The sequence below is a fragment of the Pongo pygmaeus genome, chromosome 17 (assembly GCF_028885625.2).
Source record: "Pongo pygmaeus isolate AG05252 chromosome 17, NHGRI_mPonPyg2-v2.0_pri, whole genome shotgun sequence".
Lineage (NCBI taxonomy): Eukaryota > Metazoa > Chordata > Mammalia > Primates > Hominidae > Pongo > Pongo pygmaeus.
In genome coordinates, this window is record NC_072390.2 from 85,458,271 (window position 1) to 85,480,982 (window position 22,712).

Below are 22,712 nucleotides of genomic sequence, written 5' to 3' on the forward strand. Positions count from 1 at the left end.
GCTTTTATCTTTATTTTTTCTGATTTTTCTTTTGCTGGCTGGGCATTTATAATTACTGACTTCTTGAATTGAATGCTTAATTTATATCTTTTAATTCCTTACCAGGTAGTTTTGTAAGTGTTTAACTCTTTGAATTTTTCTGTGGACCCAGTTTTAGGGTCTTGCAGAATCACATAGATTTTGATGTGTAGTTTGTTTTGAGATGGAGTTACGCTCTTGTTGCCCAGGCTGGAGTGCAGTGGCGCGATCTTGGCTCACTGCAACCTCCGTCTCCTGGGTTTAAGCGATACTCTTGCCTCAGCCTCCTGAATAGCTTGGATTACAGGTACCTGCCACCACACCCAGCTAATTTTGTATTTGTAGTAGAGACAGGGTTTCAGCATGTTGGCCAGGCTGGTCTTGAACTCCTAACCTCAAGTGATCTGCCCGCCTCAACCTCCCAAAGTGCTGGGATTACAGGTGTGAGCCACCTCGCCCAGCTGATATGTAGCATTTTCATTATGTTAGTATACCATTTTTGTTTACTTTGAGATTTTTATCTCTGACTTCAGTTATTTAAAGATGCTTGATTTTAATTTAAGTTACTTAATTTTTTTTGTTTGTGCTATTTACTTTTATTGCCTTGTGGTTAATTAAGGAGATCTCTCTGACTTTTAAAATTTATGAAGGTTTACATAGGGCCCTTTAGTAACTGTTCCATAAGTTCTTGAAAAGGAGATGTGTTCTCATTTTTTAGGGTACAGAATCCCATATGTCTAAAAGATAAATTAATTTTGTAATTTAAATTTGCTATAGTCTTCATTTTTGTTTACTTCATTTTCCTGGGCTGAAAGAGACATTTTAATGCTGTTCCATTTTATGTTCAAAGATTTTTGGCAGATTTTTTCTTCATTATATTATGGATTATACTTTTCATAATGTGCCCCTTTTCATTTTGTTTGACCAGTTTTTCTTGAATGCAGTGCCATCTTACCATTGTTACTCTAGCTTCCTCGTTGCTAGCCTATGCCTTTTTCCATTCTTTTCTGTTAGAGGACTCTTTTTTTTCTACAAAATTTTTCAGAATTGAATTTTTCAGTTAATTGAAAAACTTCACTAAACTAGGGACTCGTGTACTTTAAACATTTTATTTTAAATTAAAACAAGTAAATACACTCTTTCATTAATTTCTAAATGTAGGACCAGTGTGTTTTCTTTAAATATCTATTGACTGAACTGTGTATCAGTCTAAATGATACAATCTATATCCTTATGTAATATGTCTAGGATTTCTAGTTTAGCACTTCTTTTAAGTATAATTAGAAGTTTAATTGCCTTTGCAAAGCAATCTTTGTACAAAGGCCCAGTTATTTTTTTCAAGATAGCATAGTGGAATTTATTTATTTTTTATAATGTATTTTTTATTTCAATAAGTTTTTGGGGAACAGATGGTTTTTGGTTACATGGAAGTTCTTTAGTGGTGATTTCTGAGATTTGGGTGCAGCCATCACCTGAGCAGCGTACATTGTACCCAGTGTGTAGTCTTTTATCCCTCACCCCCTCCCACACTTTCCCCTGAGTCTGCAAAGTCCATCGTATCATTCTTATGCCTTTGCATCCTCATAACTTAGCTCGCACTTCTAAGTGAGAACATACGATGTTTGATTTTCCATTCCAGAGTTAGTTACTTCACTTAGAATAATGGTCTCCAATTCCATCCAGGTTGCTGTGAATGCCATTCTTTCATTCCTTTTTATAGCTAAGTAGTATTCCATGGTATGTGTATGTGTGTGTGTGTGTGTGTGTGTATATATACACATACATATATACATACATATATATACATATATACACATACATATATACATACATATACACACACGCACACACACCACATTTTCTTTATCCACTCATTGGTTGATGGACGTTGGGCTGGTTCTGTATTTTTGCAGTTGTGAATTGTGCTGCTATGTGTGTGCAAGTATCTTTTTTGGTACAATTTTTTTTTTTCCCTCTGGGTAGATACCTAGTAGTGGGATTGCTGGATGAAATGGTAGATCTACTTTTAGTTCTTTACGGAATTTCCACACTGTTTTCCATAGTGGTTCTAGTTTACATTCCCACCAGCAGTGTAGAAGTGTTCCCTTTTTACCACATTCACACCAACATCTTTTTTTGTTTGTTTGTTTGCGACAGGTCCCTACACTCTGTCGCCCAGGTTGGTGTGTGGGTGTGCATGGTGTGATCTTGGCTCACTGCAACCTCTGCCTCCAGGGTTCAAGCAGTCCTCCCACCTTAGCCTCCTGAGTAGCTGGAACTGCAAGCGCGCACCATCATGCCCAGCTAATTTTTGTAATTTTGGTAGAGACGGAGTTTCACCATGTTGGCCGGACTGGCCCTCGAACGCCTGACCTCAAGTGATCCACCTGCCTCAGCATCCCAAAGTGCTGGGATGACAGTCGTGAGCCACTGTACCTGGCCTATTATTTATTATAGACATAGTTTTGTTTTTTTTTAAAGGAATGTTTCCCTAGTCTTTTTGCCTGTACTTGATTCTGCAGAAAACATTTTTAGCCACCTGCATTTATTTATTATTTCTAAATCAATTCGCACTATTTTTATGTAAATAATTTTCAAAAATATTCTTACTTGTTCATATGTTTAAATTGCATAATGAATTTAAATACAAAAAAAGTTTGCATCTGAGCATCACCCATGCCCAGGAGCTATCTTTGGTATTGGAGATACAGTCATGACCACTACTGAAAACATTCCTGATCTCAAGTAGAACACACTTAGTACAACTAGCTGGTAGCATAAGAAAATCGCAGGCACAGTGAAGAGGAGAATAGTTGGAAAGAGTGGAAATACTGGAGAGATTTTATGATATTTTGAAACTTTCTGAGATAATTTGTTTTAGTGTGTCCTTTCCGTATATAACATATGATTGTTGTTTTTTTTTTAAATCAGATCTTAAAATGTTTTGCTTCTAGGCCGGGCGCAGTGGCTCACGCCTGTAATCCCAGCACTTTGGGAGGCCAAGGCGGGTGGATCACGAGGTCAGGAGTTTGAGACCAGCCTGGCCAACATGGCAAAACCCTGTCTCTACTAAAAATACGATAATTAGCTGGGTGTGGTGGTGGGCGCCTATAATCCCAACTACTCAGGAGGCTGAGGCAGGAGAATCACTTGAAACCGGGAGACAGAGGTTTCAGTGAGCCGAGATGGTGCCATGGCACTCCAGCCTAGGCGACGAGAGCAAGATTCCGTCTCACAAAAAAAAAGAAAAAAGAGAAGAGAAAAGAAGAAAGAAAGAGAAAAATTTGTCTAATAGTTGAATTTACTCCATTTATATGTATTGGTATAACAAACATTTTGGAGCCTACATCTTATCATATTTCATGTTATATTTGTATTGTAATTCTTTTTTATTATATGGTCTGTTCCATTCTTTGTTTTTCTATTCTCCGTTTCTGGGAAGACTTTGGTATCTCTTTTTTATTTTTCCTTTTTTTCCTAAGGGAATGGCAAATAGTGTTCTCACAGGTTTAGGAGCAGTGGAGTAGAATCTAAGAAGCTGAGATGAAAGTACGTGAACCATACAGGTTCAGAAATTGACAGTGCAACTTATGGTGTAGAGAGAGATTTACAACGCTATTAACTTTTCATGTGGATGCTTTGCTTTATGTTAAAGTCTTTCTTTTTGTTCTCTTAAATTGCCTTCACAGATAATTTAAGCCTGTGGCTCTGGTCTGTGGATCCTCTTTCATCATAATCCTGAAACATCATTTACCTTTTTCACTGATGGTACAGAAAGCAGTGATGGATAAAACTGATGATACCTTACTTACCATGAGTCAAGGCAGTGGCACCAAACTGTAATAGTAAATGTAATAATAGTCGTATGTTCTTTAGTAAGAACCAAGCACTTTAGTAAAAAAAAAGAAAAAAAAAGGTTTTACTTACAGATGCCGTTGATGAAGCTATAAAAATTATTAATTTTATGAAATCTTCACCCTGAGCTTACATCTTTCTAAAATTCTTTTTATGAAATGTGAGTATTTCAAAGACACTTTCCGGTACATACTGAAGAAGGAAGAGTGTCTCCAGGGGAAGCGCTTGTTTGAATTGCTGTCTACACTAGCTAACTAGCTCCTTTTTTTGTGTGAAATAACCACTTTTACTAAAAACAATGATCGACAGACACACATGATTATTCCATGTGTTTTAATAGATATTTTCCCATAAATAATCAACATGAGTCTGTCATTTCAATAAAAACAAATGACAGTATTGTTGCCAGTGATAAAATTCAAAGTTTCTTTTTTTTTTTGAGATGGAGTCTCGCTCTGTTGCCCAGGCTGGAGTGCAGTGGTGTGATCTCAGCTTACTGCAGTCTCTGCTTCCTGGGCTCAAGTGATTCTCCTTCAGCCTCCAGAGTAGCTCGGATTACAGGTGTGAGCCATAATGCCTGGCTAATGTTTAGATTTTTGGTAGAGACGGGGTTTCACCATGTTGGCCAGGCTGGTCTCGAACTCCTGGTTTCACGTGTTCCACCCACCTTGGCTTCCCCGAGTGCTGGGATTATAGGCATGACCAATGGGTTTGAATGTTATAGAGTAAAAAAATTTCGTGGTATGGTTTCAGATTTTACAGGGCAATTTAACATTAAGAAACTATCATTCATTGAGTTTTGATACAGTATCAAAGAAAAATATCCATAGTTATATGAAAAGGTTATTAAATAAAATATATTGTTCCTTTTTCCAACTATGTATCTGGAGGAGGCTGAATTTTCTTCTTACAGGTAGTCCCCTATGCAGTTTCAATTACCCACGGTCGATAGTCATCTGAAGACAGCTAAGTGCAGTACAGTAAGATATTTTGTGAGAGAGAGAGAGTCTACATTCTCATAGCTTTTATTACAATATTTGCTATAATTGTTCAATTTTATTATTAGTTATAGTTGTTAATCTCTTACTGTACCTAACTTAAAAATTAAACTTTATCATAGGTATGTGTGTCTAGGAAAAAAGCAAAGTATACTTTATATAGGGTTCTGTACTATATGTGGTTTCAGGAATCCACAGGGGATCTTGGGATGTATCCCTTGCAGATAAGAGAGGGCTACTGTACTGTAACAGATTCAGTGCAGAAGCAGACATGAGAGTCTAGCTGTCTTCCTTTAGTCAGGCAGAAGAGATTTACAGTAATGTCAGGTGGTACCACTTTCACTGGTTTTTATTATGATTCATGAAAATGTTAACATGTAGTGAGTATATTGTCATTTTAAAATAAATATAAAATTCGCCTGGGCACAGTGGCTCATACCTGTAATCCCAGCACTTTGGGAAGCTGAGGTAGGAGGATTGCTTGAGGCCAGGAGTTCAAGACCAGCCCGGGCAACATAGACCTCATCTCTACAAAAAGTAGACAAAATTAGCCAGGCGTGGTGGTGCGTGCCTATAGTACCAACTGCTCAGGAGGCTGAGGTGGGAGGATCTCTTGAACCCAGGAGGTTGAGGCTGCAGTGAGCCAAGATCATACCACTGCACTCTAGCCTGGCCAACACAGTGAGACTCTGATTCTGTGTCTTCAATAAATAAATAACAAATTTTCTCAGGTGTTTGTTTTGTTTTGGTTTTTTGTTTTTTGTTTTTTGTTTTTTTTGACAGAGTTTTCGCTCTTGTTGCCCAGGCTGGAGTGCAGTGGCGCAGTCTTGGCTCACTGCAACCTCTGCCTCCCAGTCTCAAGCAATTCTTCTGCCTCAGCCTCCTGAGTAGCTGGGATTACAGGCACACGCCACCATGCCCGGCTATTTTTTTTTTTTGTATTTTTAGTAGAGATGGGGTTTCACCATGTTGGCCAGGCTGGTCTCAAACTCCTGACCTCAGGTGATCCGCCTCGGCCTCCCAAAGTGCTGGGATTACAGAAGTGAGCCATCATGCCCGGCCTCTCAGTTTTATTTTCTAATAGGGTACATTTCAAGAGACGCAACCCACATAAACAATGCTTCTTCCTGTCTTCCAATAATTTTTAAGAGAATAAAGGGGTTCTGAGACCAGAATGTTTGAGAACCACTGATGTAAGCAGTACAATGACAGGTAGGACAGTTTGGCATAGGGAAAGAATGTGAGCTTTGCAAATAAACAGCCAGGTTCAGATTCTGGATCTGCTGTTTCTAGTAGCAAATTGTTTAACTTTGTTGGGCAAATTCCAGTCTCTCTGATAACCAGTTTCCTCATTTTATAAAATGGGGATAATAAAGCTGTTTTGTTTATTGAAGGTTAAGTAGTTGTTTGATCTTTTCAATTTTTTCATTATGTGTTATGATGACTGACAGACATGACTACCTCAAGTCATTTAAGAAAAGGTTGAAATTATTTGAAGAAGTTATCCTTTACTAACCATATGGATAAAGTTTATGTCTAAAGCTTTTTCCCTTGAAACTTTATATACATTTTCAAGTATATGTATAAACTTAAAATTTTACAATTAGAAAAGCAGTAAAACTAATTCAGAACATTTACTTAGGCACAAGACAGATGGTAATCCTATAAAAAGATGGCATATATTTTTGGATGTGCAAACAGAAAAACAGATACTCTTAAAAATTTTAGAGTAATCTTTGCCTAGAATATGAAGGGAAGAGATAAAAGACCATATGGCCTAATAGAACTTTTATAGTTTGCAATGTCTAGGATTGAATTTTGTTTCTTTAATATTAGTATTGATTAATAGCTTACTAATATGGATTGGTAGTTGAAAAAGGAATAATTTCCAAGCAGGTAATTGCCAAGTACTTTTACCGTGGTTGCTAGTCTCTCGTGTTTTGGGGTATGGGCGTGATAGTGGGAAGCACAACTATTTGAATCTCACATTTAGTAGGGTTAATCAGTTACTGATTCTGGCAGTTATAGTATTTCATTATGCTTGGGTAGAAGACATGCTACTAAGACACTGAGTTCACCTAATATACAACTTCATTTATTATTTAAAAGTAACTGGTGCTTCAAATATTTTAAGTTTTTTATTTTTTACAACTTATTCAGAAACATAGTACATGACAGTAGACTTTTAAAAATTGCTTCTTCCTTTTGGGGACATGATATTACTGATCCCCTGATAGGTTGTCTGATCTGAGTGGTTTTTAGTAAGAATGATTCCATCTGCACACCACCCGAATCCTATCTGTAACTAAAAGGGGACAATTGTCAGGTTCTCTCTCTCCTGTCAGTTCCCACTTTGTGTACCATTATGTTACTGAAGGGTTGATACTACAGTTTATCTGTTCATACATCTGTCCTCTCCTACTGGATTAGGTGACCATCAGTTATTCATCAGTCTGTGTATTGCCACACAGGGCTGAGCCAAGCTGACTCAGCAGAGGCCGAGTAGGGGCTTAGTAAATGCAGAGTGAATTCATGAATGGGATCAAAGCTAGAGCCGTAGTCTTGTGCCAAGAAACTGAGTGGTGCTAAACTGCTGATTTGGGAGGCCAGAATCTTGTTCTGGGCTTTGTTAGCATTTCGCTCAACTCAAGCGAATCACCTTGTCAAGGCATGTGCAGAGAAGGCAGAACATGAAGTTGGAGAAAAGAAAACATTCTACACAATTTAAACACAAGGGCTTTGTAAAGTAGTGTTAGGATCACTTAACGTGGTTTATGGAACCAAGATTTTTTGCTGTGAAATGACTTTCAGAAAGTCTTTACAGAATTGAAAGCCTGTCATTTCAGTGTAGAACAATGTACAAAAAAAGTTTAGAAAATATATTTCTGGATATAGAAGTAAAAATTTGCCATGGGAAATTGCAAAAAAAGAAGAGTAAGAAATAATAATTCTGGAAATATGTTTCATAATCTTCCAAATAGATCAAAACTAGACACATGGCTTTTTATGGGTGTACTTCAGAGATGAAACTTTTCAACCTGCATGCATTGAACTTCTTCCTCCTCTGTGCATTGGGAACTTGAAGGTGAATGATTCTTATTCTCAAGGAACTCTCGAGTATAGAGGAACATCTCTAGATAGTTTATTACAGATAATGAAATTCTTTTTGTTTATTTTGACACATGCTTAACTATTTAAAATATGCATCAGTTGTTGAGTTGACTAGGCTTGTCATTGCAGTTCTGTGGAACTCCTTCACTGTGGTGCTGGGACACAGGCTGGGACACGGGCGGGCAGCGGAGGAGCAGTCGGGGTCAGTGCTGAAGGAGTGCACAGGTCTAGCTAGAGTCCAGCTGGAAAGGTTGTGGACACTGGCCCACACGTTAGAGATTATACCAAAAAGCAAGGTGCCAAAAGAACAAAAGGTAGATGCAGGCTTGTTCTTTATAAACATCATCGGGCGGGGCGTGGTAGCTCAGCCTGTAATCCCAGCACTTTGGGAGGCCGAGGCGGGCGGATCACAAGGTCTGGAGATCGAGACCATCCTGGCTAACACGGTGAAACCCCGTCTCTATTAAAATACAAAAAACAGCCGGACGTGGTGGCGGGCATCTGTAGTCCCAGCTGCTTGGGAGGTTGAGGCAGGAGAACGGCGTGAACCTGGGAGGCAGAGCTTGCAGTGAGCCGAGATCACGCCACTGCACTCCAGCCTGGGCGAAAGAGTGAGACTCATCTCAAAATAATAATAATAATAATAATAATAATAATAATAATAACAAAATAAACATCATCAAATACTTGCGAAATGCTCATTGTGTAGTAGGCAGTGATCTGCTCTGCTGGGTGCAATAGAAAGAAATCCCAGTCCTAACAGAGCTGACATTAAGAAAAGACTGGGGTGTTCTTGTTCAGAAGTTAAAGGATTAAAACTGACTAAAATAAAACTTCTGTGGAAATATTTTTTAATATGACTCTTTTTATATTTTTATTTTTTAGAAAATGGCTCCAAAGGGTAAATGAAGCAGGAAAAATACATAGATGCAGCCTTGCAGCCTCTCCAGATGTTTGGGGATAATATTCCAGATAGAAATATTGATCCCTTGGATTAGGTAACTAGTCATAATGAAGAAAATTAGTCTTAAAACCTTACGGAAATCTTTTAACTTGAATAAAAGTAAAGAAGAAACTGATTTCATGGTAGTACAACAACCATCGCTAGCCAGTGACTTTGGAAAAGATGATTCCTTATTTGGTAGCTGCTATGGTAAAGATATGGCCAGCTGCGATATCAACGGTGAAGATGAAAAAGGCGGAAAAAACAGATCAAAAAGCGAGAGCCTGATGGGTACGCTAAAAAGGCGGCTTTCTGCAAAACAGAAGTCAAAAGGCAAGGCGGGCACACCCTCTGGGAGCTCTGCCGATGAGGACACCTTCTCCTCTTCCTCAGCACCCATAGTCTTTAAAGACGTGAGAGCTCAGAGGCCGATAAGGTCCACCTCGCTCCGCAGCCACCACTACAGTCCCACGCCGTGGCCTCTGCGACCCACAAACTCCGAGGAGACCTGCATCAAGATGGAGGTGAGAGTCAAGGCCTTGGTTCACTCTTCCAGCCCGAGTCCAGCCCTGAATGGCGTCCGGAAGGATTTCCACGACCTCCAGTCTGAGACCGCGTGCCAAGAGCAAGCCAATTCACTGAAGAGCTCGGCTTCTCATAACGGAGACCTGCATCTTCACCTGGATGAACATGTGCCTGTCGTTATTGGACTTATGCCTCAGGACTACATTCAGTATACCGTGCCTTTAGATGAGGGGATGTATCCTTTGGAAGGATCACGGAGCTATTGTCTGGACAGCTCTTCTCCCATGGAAGTCTCTGCCGTTCCTCCTCAAGTGGGAGGGCGCTCTTTCCCGGAAGATGAGAGTCAGGTAGACCAGGACCTAGTTGTCGCCCCAGAGATCTTCGTGGATCAGTCGGTGAATGGCTTGTTGATTGGCACCACGGGAGTCATGTTGCAGAGCCCGAGAGCGGGTCAGGATGATGTCCCTCCACTCTCACCATTGCTACCTCCAATGCAGAATAATCAAATCCAAAGGAACTTCAGTGGACTCACTGGCACAGAAGCCCACGTGGCTGAAAGTATGCGCTGTCATTTGAATTTTGATCCGAACTCTGCTCCTGGGGTTGCAAGAGTTTATGACTCAGTGCAAAGTAGTGGTCCCATGGTTGTGACAAGCCTTACAGAGGAGCTGAAAAAACTTGCAAAGCAAGGATGGTACTGGGGACCAATCACACGTTGGGAGGCAGAAGGGAAGCTAGCAAACGTGCCAGATGGTTCTTTTCTTGTTCGGGACAGTTCTGACGACCGTTACCTTTTAAGCTTGAGCTTTCGCTCCCATGGTAAAACACTTCACACTAGAATTGAGCACTCAAATGGTAGGTTTAGCTTTTATGAACAGCCAGATGTGGAAGGACATACGTCCATAGTTGATCTAATTGAGCATTCAATCAGGGACTCTGAAAATGGAGCTTTTTGTTATTCAAGGTCTCGGCTGCCTGGATCTGCAACTTACCCCGTCAGACTGACCAACCCAGTGTCCCGGTTCATGCAGGTGCGCTCGTTGCAGTACCTGTGTCGTTTTGTTATACGTCAGTATACCAGAATAGACTTAATTCAGAAACTGCCTTTGCCAAACAAAATGAAGGATTATTTACAGGAGAAGCACTACTGAAAGATTGAGAACCCTGCATCTTGCACTTTGGGAATAAGAACAAGAGATTGAAATACAGTTTACAAACTTTCATTGCCATCAAAATTTTTGCTGCCATAACTATTTCAGTTTTATGTGTAAAAGAGTCATCAGTTTGTTTAGGGGTGGGGAAGTGTCAGCAAGGTGTCTTGGGTTTATTTTGGTTCTTTAAAAAGGGAAGTCTTGAGGTTTTAGAGGTGTGAATTATGTTTCATCAATGTGCAGAATAATCACAATGTGAATTATCAAATTCTCAATGCCCCCCCCCCCACCAAGTCCTTTGCTGCTATCCACTGTGATTTTTATGCATTAAAAGCACATTTCATGTGTGTTCAACCCTAAGTAAAGTTGAATGAAACTTACAGAATGGAAATTGCTATGTCTTTTTAAATGGCCCGTTTTCAAAAGATAGTGTTGAATAAACATACCTGTGTGATAAAACACAGAATTTACATATACACTGAAGATGAGTTTTTAGTCTCTTACTTTAAAAAGATTTATTTAGTATTGTGAATTGACATAATCTTGGGTAATGGAACGGAGATCTGCAACATATCTTTTAACAACACTTTTTTCTAAATTATTTCTAAGGTTGTGCTAATTCTTTTGGTTGTGAAAAGTTGAATTTCTCTGTTGCCTTCGTTTTCATCTTCTAGTTTGTCTATTTTAATAAATGGCCTTACATTAAAAAAAATTGTAAAGAAATGTATACCACCAATTTAGAAATTGTTGCCTTTTCTGTAATTAAACTCGGGTACAAATTGGCATAACATGAAAACCTATGGAACTAGAATTATTATTAAAGAAATATTAGATGATCATAGCTTCCTGTGATAGCATTTTTTTGTGTGTTACCTATCCTTTTGGTAAAATGTTTTATCTGTGATTTCTTTAGCTTAGTCAACATTTTCTTGGGTGAACTTGATTGTCAACTAATTTTCATAAATGGACTGGATTCTCTTGCAACATTAATGTTTATAAAAAGTTTTAAATTGATTTGAATAGAAAGAAAACATTGTTTTAAAGTTGGATTTATATTTTTCTTCTATGTAGTTACTACAAAAGTGTGCTGGATTTGACCGATCCTTACCCCCACTATAAAGAGAACCCGTAATGACTTTAGTTTAAAAATTGTGGAAATTGTGGAGCAATTTTTCTCACAATGTGAGAAAAATTCTAAACCATATTAGATAATGTGGAAGTCATATTGTCTATCATGTATACTGCCATTTAAAAATAGGTTTTTAAAATTTAGCTAAGTCTTAAGTAATTTGCCGTTGCTAATAATTTTATCTCCTTGAGTCGGTTGTTGGGGAGGGATGTTATATTCAATAATTTTTAGTTATTTTGAAATGCAGAGTGTTTATTCATTTCACAGTTCTGCAATGGATGTAGTATTTTGGGATTGCCCTGTCCAGAAAATTTTCAGCTACACACCTTTAAAGGAAAATGTTTCTATCTCAGATGAAACATGTAATTTGGGATGGTTCTTCCTTTGTCACTTAAAGGAAGAGATAGGAAAAGTCTCTTACCCACTTTAAACATGAGGGTAAAGGTTTAGGTCAAACTTACTGGCTTTGTCATTCAAACATATCTGAATCCTCTCTTTTTTCTCTTTGTTTTTTAGGGTCAGAACTGAGATATTACCAAGAAAAGGCACAATGCCATAATATTATGGTGTTATGGTATTTTGACTTAAAGGGGAAAAGGTACTTAATTTTGGTGGGATGTTGATTGTACCTTGTTACAAAGACTCCCATTTTCTTATGTTTTCTCCTAATAAGATGGAATATGGAGTATACTGTAATAATATAATTTAAGTGTTCATTGTAAGCTATTTGGATGAAAAACTATTACAGAGTTGTAAGCTTGTTATCAAATTAATGCAAGACATTTAAACTATTTTTTTGCAAAACTATTTATTTTTAAAACAACTTAAAGTATATCTAGGGTGAGTTAAAAGTCCCTGTGCATCTATATTAGATGGCAGGTTTTGTCACAGAGTCACTGTGTATTAGTCATAAATGTTGAAATGGCTTCTCCGTGTCTCCAGAAGCATTTACACGTCCTCCTTGTGAGATCATGGTGCACAGAGGTCTTTGGACTGCCCTGAACCCGTCTTATGTGGACATAACCTATTCCCTTCGTTTTCTCATCATGCCATGTGTTTAAGATCTACCCGCTTAGTGTCAAGATTATTGAGAGTTTCGTCTAAATGTTTTTAAAATTATATTTTGTGTTTTAGTGGAGGACAGTCTTGATACTGTTCTAATTCAGAAAGCCAAATTTTGATGCGCTTTTGTATATTCATAATATATACTTTAATATGCCCTATTCTAATCTAGTTTGAAATTGTTAGATTCTGATAGTATAATGATAAAGTCAAACTATTTGCCAAAAAGTTAAATTTACAAGCAGAAAGATGTTTTGCGATATTTTCTACTTTTGTGTAGAAAGATAACCATTTGGGGTGGGCTGCACAACGGAATGTGAAAGATTGGCTTTATATGATACTAACACAGTCCGGTTAAAAGTGGAAACAGGGAAAAGAGAGAGAAAACTCATCATTTAGTTTGGTCTAGACACAATTTGGTTAAATTTTAGGATTCTGTTGGCAGTTAACATAGATGACACGGACACAGCCTATGAGTGCTTTTTAAATACGTGCTTCTAAAAATCTGAGCTCAAAGCAAGAAAAAGAAAACAGGAAAGCTGTATCCATTTGCCATAATAGATGAATGAGAATTGTTTTCTATTAAATATTTCATCACGAAATATGATGGAGGCCAGAAGCTATTTTTAGGCTTACTATAACATTATTATACATTTTTATAAATAATAAGAAGGCTGTAGAAATTACTTGAAAAATATCTAATTCTTTCTCTTTCTGTCTAAGGAAAACTCTTTCTACTTGGTGCAATAATCTGAAAATTTAGAAGGTCAAAATATGTCACAGGAAATGATCATAGAACTAAAAATAGTTTTTAAGGAAACCAGCTACACGGGGCAACCAACCGTCTTGCTGTTGAAGAAAACAGTTCCAAAAGGCTAAATCATTGGCATAAAGGAAACAAAACCCAAAGTATATGTTGTAATTTTTGAGCCAGTATTACTGAAACAGGATAAAAGTTACTAAAATCTAACATAGGTTAATGCAATGTCTCTGCTAGTGCTACAAGTCTAAAATATCTTTGTAACAATGCTTTCAGAAATGCCAGTTTTAATTACTGTACATTTCACATTGTATATGAGAGATACTGCTTTATGAATAAATCGGAATAATACATTTTCATTTAAATATTAATTGCTTTTCATCAAATGCGAACTCTTAATTTCAAAATGAAATCACACTACCAGCAATAGACAGTTTTCTTGAAAACTCTAATAAAAGAACAATAGCCAGTTCCGTAACTAACTTTAAAATTCTAAAAGTGTTGGTACACTAGCAATCACAAATATGGTTTCTTTTAATACTTTTTTAATCCTGTAAAGAAGGGTTTTTATAAACATTCTTTTTATTAATCCGTCATAACATGGCGAAGTGTGTAGTTGCTGTTTCTGAAAAGTGATCCAAACTCTACATCCAGAGATTATGAAAAATTCTTATAGAATTTTGTAATAAGTATATACATGTTGGGTTAAAGAAATTTCATAGTCGTTGGAGTGCCATGAAATTAATACTTGCAATTCAGATTGCGGTAGTTTACACTTTTTCTGTATGTTTCGAATCAGGTGTGTACCATTTGTACTGAGAACACCACAAAATGAATTATCCAAAGTCCATTGATTTTAATACGTGTTTTGGTTTGTAAACAAATTATAGTAATTTCTTGCACATTTTTGGAAATTAATTGTATAAGAATTTATGTATCTGCTTCTAGATACAGTGTGTAAATAAAAAATTTCGTTCACAAGACCTGCCTTGTAGTCTACTTAATACCCTGAGAGGTGCCTGATTTTAATTAGTATGGGGTTAACTAGAAAATTTCTGGGTGTCCCAGGAACTGCGCAGGGGCTGGAGGGTGAGAACCAGCAAATTTTAGTAAAAATAGGAAAGCAGAATCATGTCCCTAATGGAAGATGTCAGCTAGTGGTGCTAATCTATGGAAACCTTCCCGGTGAAGGCTGGAGTGAGTTTGGAGAACTTGTACTAAGCAAAGAACTAAAAACTGACACAGTAATGAAACCTCACTGAAAGAAGGCTAGGCTAAATGATACAATGTTTGGATTGTGACATTAAAAAAGCATAGCACTATTAATATTTCATTGAAATAGAACCAGGTCATTAAAGTTTATATAGGGGTCATTTAGAAATTTTTTCATAGGTAAGAAAAGAGTTCTTATATCCACTGTATTTAATTGTATCTTTCAGAGTTCTTAAACATGGGATGAAACACCCACTTTATTTTGTTTGAATACTTTGTAAACAAATTCTTTTTTTGAAAAACCATGGCTAATTCAAAGATGAATTTTAAACTGATCTTGTTTAGAATGTATCACAAATTTTCACTTCAGTGAAACCCAATTTGGAATCTGTGATGTTAACGTTATACTTTGCTGATGACAGTGCTAACAAAATACTATATTATGAGATTATCGTGGGATCAAGAATTGTGCAAAAGAACAGACTTCACAAACGTATACCATCACCAGGTAAACAGACTTTTAACTTTTTTAGAAAATGTTTCATATTCATCTACCTCTTCTCTAGGGGTATTCATTTAACAAGATAGAGGAACAGGGAAGTTTGTTGAGGCCGAGCTGCATTCTCTGTAGGTGCTCGTGGTCCTGAAAGGCCACCTGTGAGGAGGGCAAGGGTGAGAGCAGGCAGGTGCTCTCAGAAGATCAAAGACCTGCTGCTAGGCTGGCAGATAACACACAAAATACTGGCCCTGCGTCAGAACTTCAATAATAACATAATTTTGTTTGCTATAGCCAATTTTTTTTTTACTCCCACCTTTAAATTTTTACCTTTTTTTTTTTTTTTTTTTTTTAAAGCCTCACAGATTTTACTTCTGCTTTTCCTAGGCTTTCAGCTTTCTGGATCAAAAATAGTTTAACCTTCATTTCTGTTGAATTTAGCTTTCATGTCTGCTATTTTGGCCTGGTGGCTTTTCTGCTTTCAAATCTTCAGCTTCATTTACAATTCATTGTTGTTGTTTTTTTAATGGTTGTTTAATTCTTTTAACTTTTTTTGTATTTCAGTTTCTAGTTTTGGGGTTACCTAACATTTTGAATCCTCTTTTTAGCAAAATGTGACTCTTCTCTTCCTTCCCTTTGTGTATGGCTTATTTTGCTGATGGATTTACAGCTGCTTTGACCCTTGCAGCTCTAGTCAGGCTCCCCCTCATGTTGGAATTTTCCAGGACAGTTTTCCTAGACCTTCACCTGTGAGACTTTATGGTTCCATAGGGTCTTTGTGTTCCTTTATGGAAACGGCAGATTGGATGGAGAAGTGTTGGTTTATGACATTACATAATTCAGTCCTAGTAGGAAGATAAGTCATAAACCCCAGGAAACAACCAGTGGACTTGAGAGTGAAAAGGACCTTCTGCTTGTTAAGATTTGATTACAGAAGTCAAATCCAGAGACCCCTGGGAGTGTCCCAGGCCTGACGCTGGCAAAGAACCAATTAATAGTGAATATCTGGGCGGGCATTCATCTCGGAGCACCTCTGAGCTTTGTAGACATATTACTAGAACACTTTAGTACCAGCCTATATTCTTCCCTCCTTAATACCAGGCAGTCTCACCTTTACCAGTTTTGGAGGAGTCGTAGGAGGGAAAGGCTCCCTTACATATTAAGAGCCAAGCAGAGCTTGCTAGATCAGGGTTTATGAATAGGGCCAGTTGTCTTGCCTAGAGAGAACTGTGGGCTGTCAAATCCTGTCCTTGGTTAACTATGGCTTACAAACAGGGTAAATATTAAATTGAGCCGGGCACAGTGGCTCACGCCTGTAATCCCAACACTTTGGGAGGCTGAGGTGGGCAGATCACAAGGTCAGGAGTTCGAGACAAGCCTGAGCAACATGGTGAAACCCCGTCTCTACTAAAAATACAAAAACTGCCAGGCATGGTGGTGTGCACCTGTAATCCCAGCTACTCAGGAGGCTGAGGCAAGAGAATCACTTGAACCCGGGAGGCAGAGGTTGCAGTGAGCCGAGATTGCACCACTGCACTCCATCCTGGGCGAAAGAGTGAGACTCCATCTCAAAAAAAAAAAAAAAATTAAATTGAAAAGGAAGACTCACTTTGTAATCACAAGCAATGGATTTCCCCACACCAAGAAAGCTCTAGGAAACACCGATAAGGATGTAAGGGTTTTTCCGGATCTCTCACTTGGTTTCATGGGTCTAATATGGTGGCATCCAGGGACATTAGGATTTAATTACACTACGTCACAAGGTGAATATATAGGCGTCCCTGGGTATCTGCAGGGGATTGGTTCTAGGACCACCCTCTACCTTCCCCACCACCACCACCTGTGGATACAAAAATCTACCGATGTTCAAGCCCCTGAAAGGCCTCTAGCTCTGTGGATTCAAACCAGCAGATACAGAGTCAATAGTAACAAATGCTTTGCCTTCCCCAAAGTAAGGGATAAAGAAGTATGAACAGTAGTGGCTGCCTGTGGGCTGCATATTTACTTTGCATAATAGTGGCTTGAGTAATCATGACTTAGCCACCCAAGCAGAGTCAATAAAAATTATTGCATTTATTCATCCGTCTTTATTCAATCTTTCCCATCCCACCCAACCAGACACTCAATACTCATTCTCTAAAGGTATTTCAAGACTTATCTCACAATGTCTTCTCTCATTATCCCAAATCAAATTGATTAACCTCTCCTCCTTGAAACTCTCATAAGCCTTAGAAGAAAGGAAGGGAGGAGATACAACCTGTTTCACTGTTGAAAATGAAGAAGAATATGTTCAGTGATCCCTATAAGGATGTATGTCCTCATAGGACAATTTAATTTTAAAGATGACAGAAACGCACATGACACTGTTCAGTTTTTTCTTTTTCACACCCCATCAAAACCTTCAGCTTTTACACAGAATTGTTGCTATGCTTCTTATATAGTTCTCCAAATTTTCTAATAGAGACTCAAGCTATCCCATAATTCTGAATCAACAAAGCTGATGCAAAAGGGATGAGCTAGCAATGTAATACCCACTCAGTGCATCAGGTTTTTTGGTCATTTTGTTAAATAGGATTTTAGAGTTTCCCTGTGGGTATGAGACTATGAAATCTTCCAGTTGAAGCTATCAGTGTAATAATAAGAAATACCTTTCTTACATGTTACTCAAAACTGGCAGATTTGTAAGATAATGATTGTCTCAGCTTTAGGTGTCCACATTTGAAAAACGTGGATGTGGTGCTCTAGGATTCCTGCAGGTGGGGAGCTGGAAAAGGTCTTTTTAAAGTCTTTCCAACTTGAAATTTCTAATAAGATTTCTAAGACAAAACCTAAATAGAGGAAAAGAATAAAAGATTTGGAGGAAAAAAAAAAAGCTAGAAGGAAAAAAAGTTCAAACTTGTAACATAGTTGCAATAGGCTGAGTCCACAATGAGTCCATAGGTTTGGTATGCCCATTTCATTTAGCTTCCTGGGATAAGAGCCTTGGAGTCATGATGTAACCAGGCAGTGCATAGAGCATTTCTCCAGCTCTGTTTAAATACACCATTGACTTGTTGCCTATGACACCATCAAGAGTTTCCTACAGACCCAGCCAGACAGCTAGGTCAGGCAGAGCCCAAAATAGGCCACCCATTGACTCAGAAGCTGTTTTTCAGCCTTGAGTTCAAATTGTTTCCAGGTTTAGTCAGGGTTGAGGGGCCTTGGTTCTAAAGGGTAAAGCCAAGGTGCTCAGACAGTGTAGCAGGGAAACACAGCAGTCCCAAGATGAATCCCAGACCCCTTTGACAATCCAGTGAGTTTTGTCCCTCTCAAGCTCACTTTACTATCCAAATGGACTGAATGTTTAAGTCCTTCCAAAATTCAAAAGATGAAATCCTAATACCCAAAGTGATGGTATTAGGAAATGGGGCCTTTGAGAGGTAATTAGGTCATGAGGGCTTTGCCTTCATGAATGGGATTAGCACCCTTATGAAACAGGCCCCCAAGAGCTCATTGGCCCCTGGAGAAGGTGCCATCTATGAAGCAAGAAGTGGGTTCTCAATGGACACCAGATTTCTGGTGCCTTGATCTTGGACTTCCCAGCCTCCAGAACTATTAGAAAGAAATTTCTGTTGTTTATAAGCTACCTAGTGTATGGCATTGGGTTACAGCAGCCCAAACAAAGACATAGATCTTTACTTACTCCCACACCCCAAAATAGAAATATATGTAAAATTGTGACTATAAAATAAACTACACTTCTCAAAGGTGAATGAGTAAGGCTGCTATTACTTACTGGAAAAACAAAATAATATGGTAGATCAGTTTTTGATATCTAATCATTTTGGCTTACGTTTACTGTGGCAATAGATGTTGAAAGTGATGACTAACAAATGGAATCATAGACACTACACTTTGCCTGGCGATGATAGGTGTGGTGTACACTGCTAGTTGCTGAGGCAACATCATGTCTCTATTTCATCCTCATTAAGAAAATTTTAATTTTTACAGGAATGGCAGTGTGCCCAGTGAAAAAACTAGTTACCAGACTCTCTTGCAGCTAAAGGTGGTTGTGAGATGTAGTTCAGGCAAGATATACATTTATTGGGGTTTCTGGAAATGTTCCACTTCCTGCTATAGCCACTTATCCTCCGTTCTTCATCTTTCTTCTTCTTCTCCTGGCTTGCTAATGTAACTCTCCGATGCTCAGCAGTTACACATGCAGGACAGAAAAGCTGAAAGGTCAAATGAGCTGGCCCTGGAGCAGCTGCACTGGGCCCTGAAATGAATACCTTCATAGTGTTTGCAAGATAAATAAACCTCTTATTTGTTTAAGCAGTGTCAACGTTTCTGTTACTCTCAGTTAAATCAATCCCAACCAGAGAGTGCAGATTGAGAAACATCAAAATTTTCCAAAATTCTATGGGTTTTATTCATATCAAGTTGTCGTCTTTACTTTCAGATGAAGGAGAGCTTTAGAAAGATGTGTTTGTTGTCTGCATGCTTCATTGCAACAGCCCTGCCACACTAGGAGGAAGACAGGTTTTGGGTCCAGTCTTGGGTGATAAAGGTAAAACTAAAGGACAATCAAACCTCATCAAACTTCTCTTCTGAGGTAAGCTGTTGAATACAATATTTTATTGAATATAATAAAAACAAAGAGAAATGTCAACAATAATGATACCAGAATGCATCCTGTATTTACATTAATGAGGAAACTGTTCTGGAATTAATACATAGAATTGATTATATGGTATATTGCCTATTTGCAGTGTCATCCCATGCCATTATCTATTTACAGAAAAAAAAAAAAAATTCTATGTAAAAGCAAGGAAAATGAGAGAAACAATAATTTCAAAGGGGGATCTAATTTCAGATGATGAATGCCAGCTGTCAATGAACCTATACCGACTGTGTTTTTGATAAAACTAATAGTCCAAGCACCTAGAACTGTTACCCCTTTAATTGTTGATCCCTCATTTTTTAAGTCATAAATATAAGTGGCTACCTGCCTCCTTCTCAAGGTCGTGGTGAGAAGCAAATTGACGCCAGTGCCATTTTTTCCACCTCAATTCCTTGGGTTGCGCAATTTTGTGGGAATTTCCTGGGAAAACTTCAAAGCAATTTAAATAGATCTGTCCCAACCGTGCAGTTACAGGAGCTGATGACATTTCAGAAACAGTGACAAAGTTCAGAATCCCACTCTTCCATCCTAGATGGGAAACATCAACTTTCCTGATGGTGAGTTTGTCAGAGTCCATTCCCAAGAGTGGGGGTGGGGAGGTTGTTGACAGGCAATGATTTCTGTGGAGTAGAAGAGAGGAAAAGAGAAAAAGAATTTGTTAGTTGTGACAGACACTTCGGTTAATTCGTCTTCATCCACCTTTTCCTTGCCTGCCTCTCAATGTAGATGCTGAAAAAGCAAGATACTCATTTTTTCCAGCCACCCTTGCAGAGCCAGAAAGCCCATGAGATTCAATAGATGTAAGATTGAGAAAGATTTTCATTCCTGGATGAAAAGAGACAGGCGTGGGAGAAGAGTTTTCTCTTGCCATCTTTGCAGTCTCTCAACTTCTGACGTGTACACGGTCAAGTAAAGACTTGCTGTCTAGAAGTGTGGCAACGATTGGGTGGCCATGAATCATCAAACTTAAAGACAAAAACGAAACATGCTGCAGATGTTGGAGCGGAAGGAAAGAAAGAGCATGGGACCCTGTGACCATCTGGGAAAATCTACCTCTGAACATCTTATTAAGTACACATTGAATGTCCTTCCTTAGCAAGTAGGTTGTTCCTGCCAGTTCTCGTATCCCTCAGTCTTGAAGAACATACACTGACACAGATGAGCGGGATGCACAAAATCATAGGGATTCAAGAAAGGTAACCCCAAAGAAACTCAAAAACAATACAACTCTAACAGTTAAATCATGAATAACCAGTCTCAAACTTAGCATGTTAGTTCTTGGAAATATTTACCTGGCAGAGTAAGAACCCGCTGGGACAATTTCAGGGTTCTTCAGCCACTGAATCGATTTTAAATCAATGCCATATGCCTCTGGGAGCAATTTGGAATATCTCCTTCATTGAGAAGGGGCACAATAAGCACAGCTATAAAAATCAAGGAAACCACGAGAATAGTTTCTTATATTAATACGGCAAACATATTCCTGAAGGGATTGATAATTTCATTTTGTTTTTAATAATAATTAATCTTTGCAATATCCTGGTGGAGAGATGGAGAGATAAAGGATGATTACTACCACTTTAGAGGGGAAAAGATAGAACATGACATTAAATGATTACCTGTAAGCCACAGTTAACATGTAGCCCCATGTAGACAGCCAGTAAGACAGCAGAGGTGAGATTCCAGATAGCTTAAGTTGTAGTCTGGCCTCTGTCCCTCAGGCACTCTCTCTAATGACTCAGCAGGTTCCAATGAGTCACTCAGTGCCTTGCACCTCCCAGAAACTAGGCTAGGATATAAAGAGAACACAGATTAAAAAAGAAAACCAAACGAACTCATTCAAACCGTTGTAATTAAGGCAACCTAGTCATTTTTTGACTCTTAAACCTTTAGAATAAAAAGGCGGCAAAGGAGAAAAAAAGAAAGAAATCACCAATATAAAGAAATGTACAAGAATACTTAAATGTCAGCAATATTGTCAAACAACTTCTACAAAGTAAGCAAAAATGGAGTAACTAGAAGTAGCAGAGGAGAGAAATATCATAAATATGTTAAGCATTGAGAGTTAACTAGGGTTGTCAGCAAATAAAACTTTTTGTTTGTTAATAAGGCATGCTATAACTCTTTCAAAATAACGTAAGTGGCTTGAAATAAAGTCTACATAAGCCACATGGCCTTTAGAATATAAATAACACTGCCTGAGTGCAAACCCTTGCCTTGCCACATACTAGCAGTGCCATTTAGCTTCTCACTGCCTTAACTTTACTGATTAAGTTTATTGCGGTAATAGTAACCGCTCAAGCCTCAGAGGGCTCTCACTTAAGAGTTAATTTATCTAAAATTTCTGAAACAACACCTGGCCCAGAGTGAATACTATGCAAGCATTTATTATTACAAGAATTGAATAATGTAATTAACAGGTATTTTAAAACATATTCATATATATATTTAATATAAACATTTGGAAGATGTAAAGAACTGATCATATCTTAGGACTTTAAGAATATCTCAGGCCGGGTGCGGTGGCTCATGCCTGTAATCCCAGCACTTTGGGAGGCCGAGGCAGGCGGATCACCTGAGGTCGGGAGTTCAAGACCAGCCTGTCCAGCAGGGAGAAACTCCATCTCTACTAAAAATACAAAAAAATTAGCCGGGTGTGGTGGCGGGCACCTGTAATCCCAGCTACTCAAGAGGCTGAGGCAGGAGAATCGCTTGAACCTGGGAGGCAGAGGTTGCAGTGAACCGAGATCGCACCATTGCACTCCAGCCTGGGCAACGAGAGAAACTCT

The 22,712-nt window shown here is 38.4% G+C and overlaps 1 protein-coding gene across 6 annotated transcripts in view; it reads left to right on the forward strand.

The window, feature by feature from the left end:
* Positions 1-14,535, forward strand: part of SOCS6 (suppressor of cytokine signaling 6) — a 44,150-nt gene extending 29,615 nt beyond the window's left edge. For all 6 annotated transcript variants that reach the window (XM_054461232.2, XM_063653823.1, XM_054461238.2 and 3 more), the window contains one exon: positions 8,868-14,535. In XM_054461232.2, coding sequence (XP_054317207.2) covers positions 8,994-10,601 — 1,608 coding nt within the window. In that variant the 5' untranslated portion in view covers positions 8,868-8,993 and the 3' untranslated portion in view covers positions 10,602-14,535. The remainder of the gene's footprint in view (positions 1-8,867) is intronic.
* Positions 14,536-22,712: the final 8,177 nt, after the last annotated feature.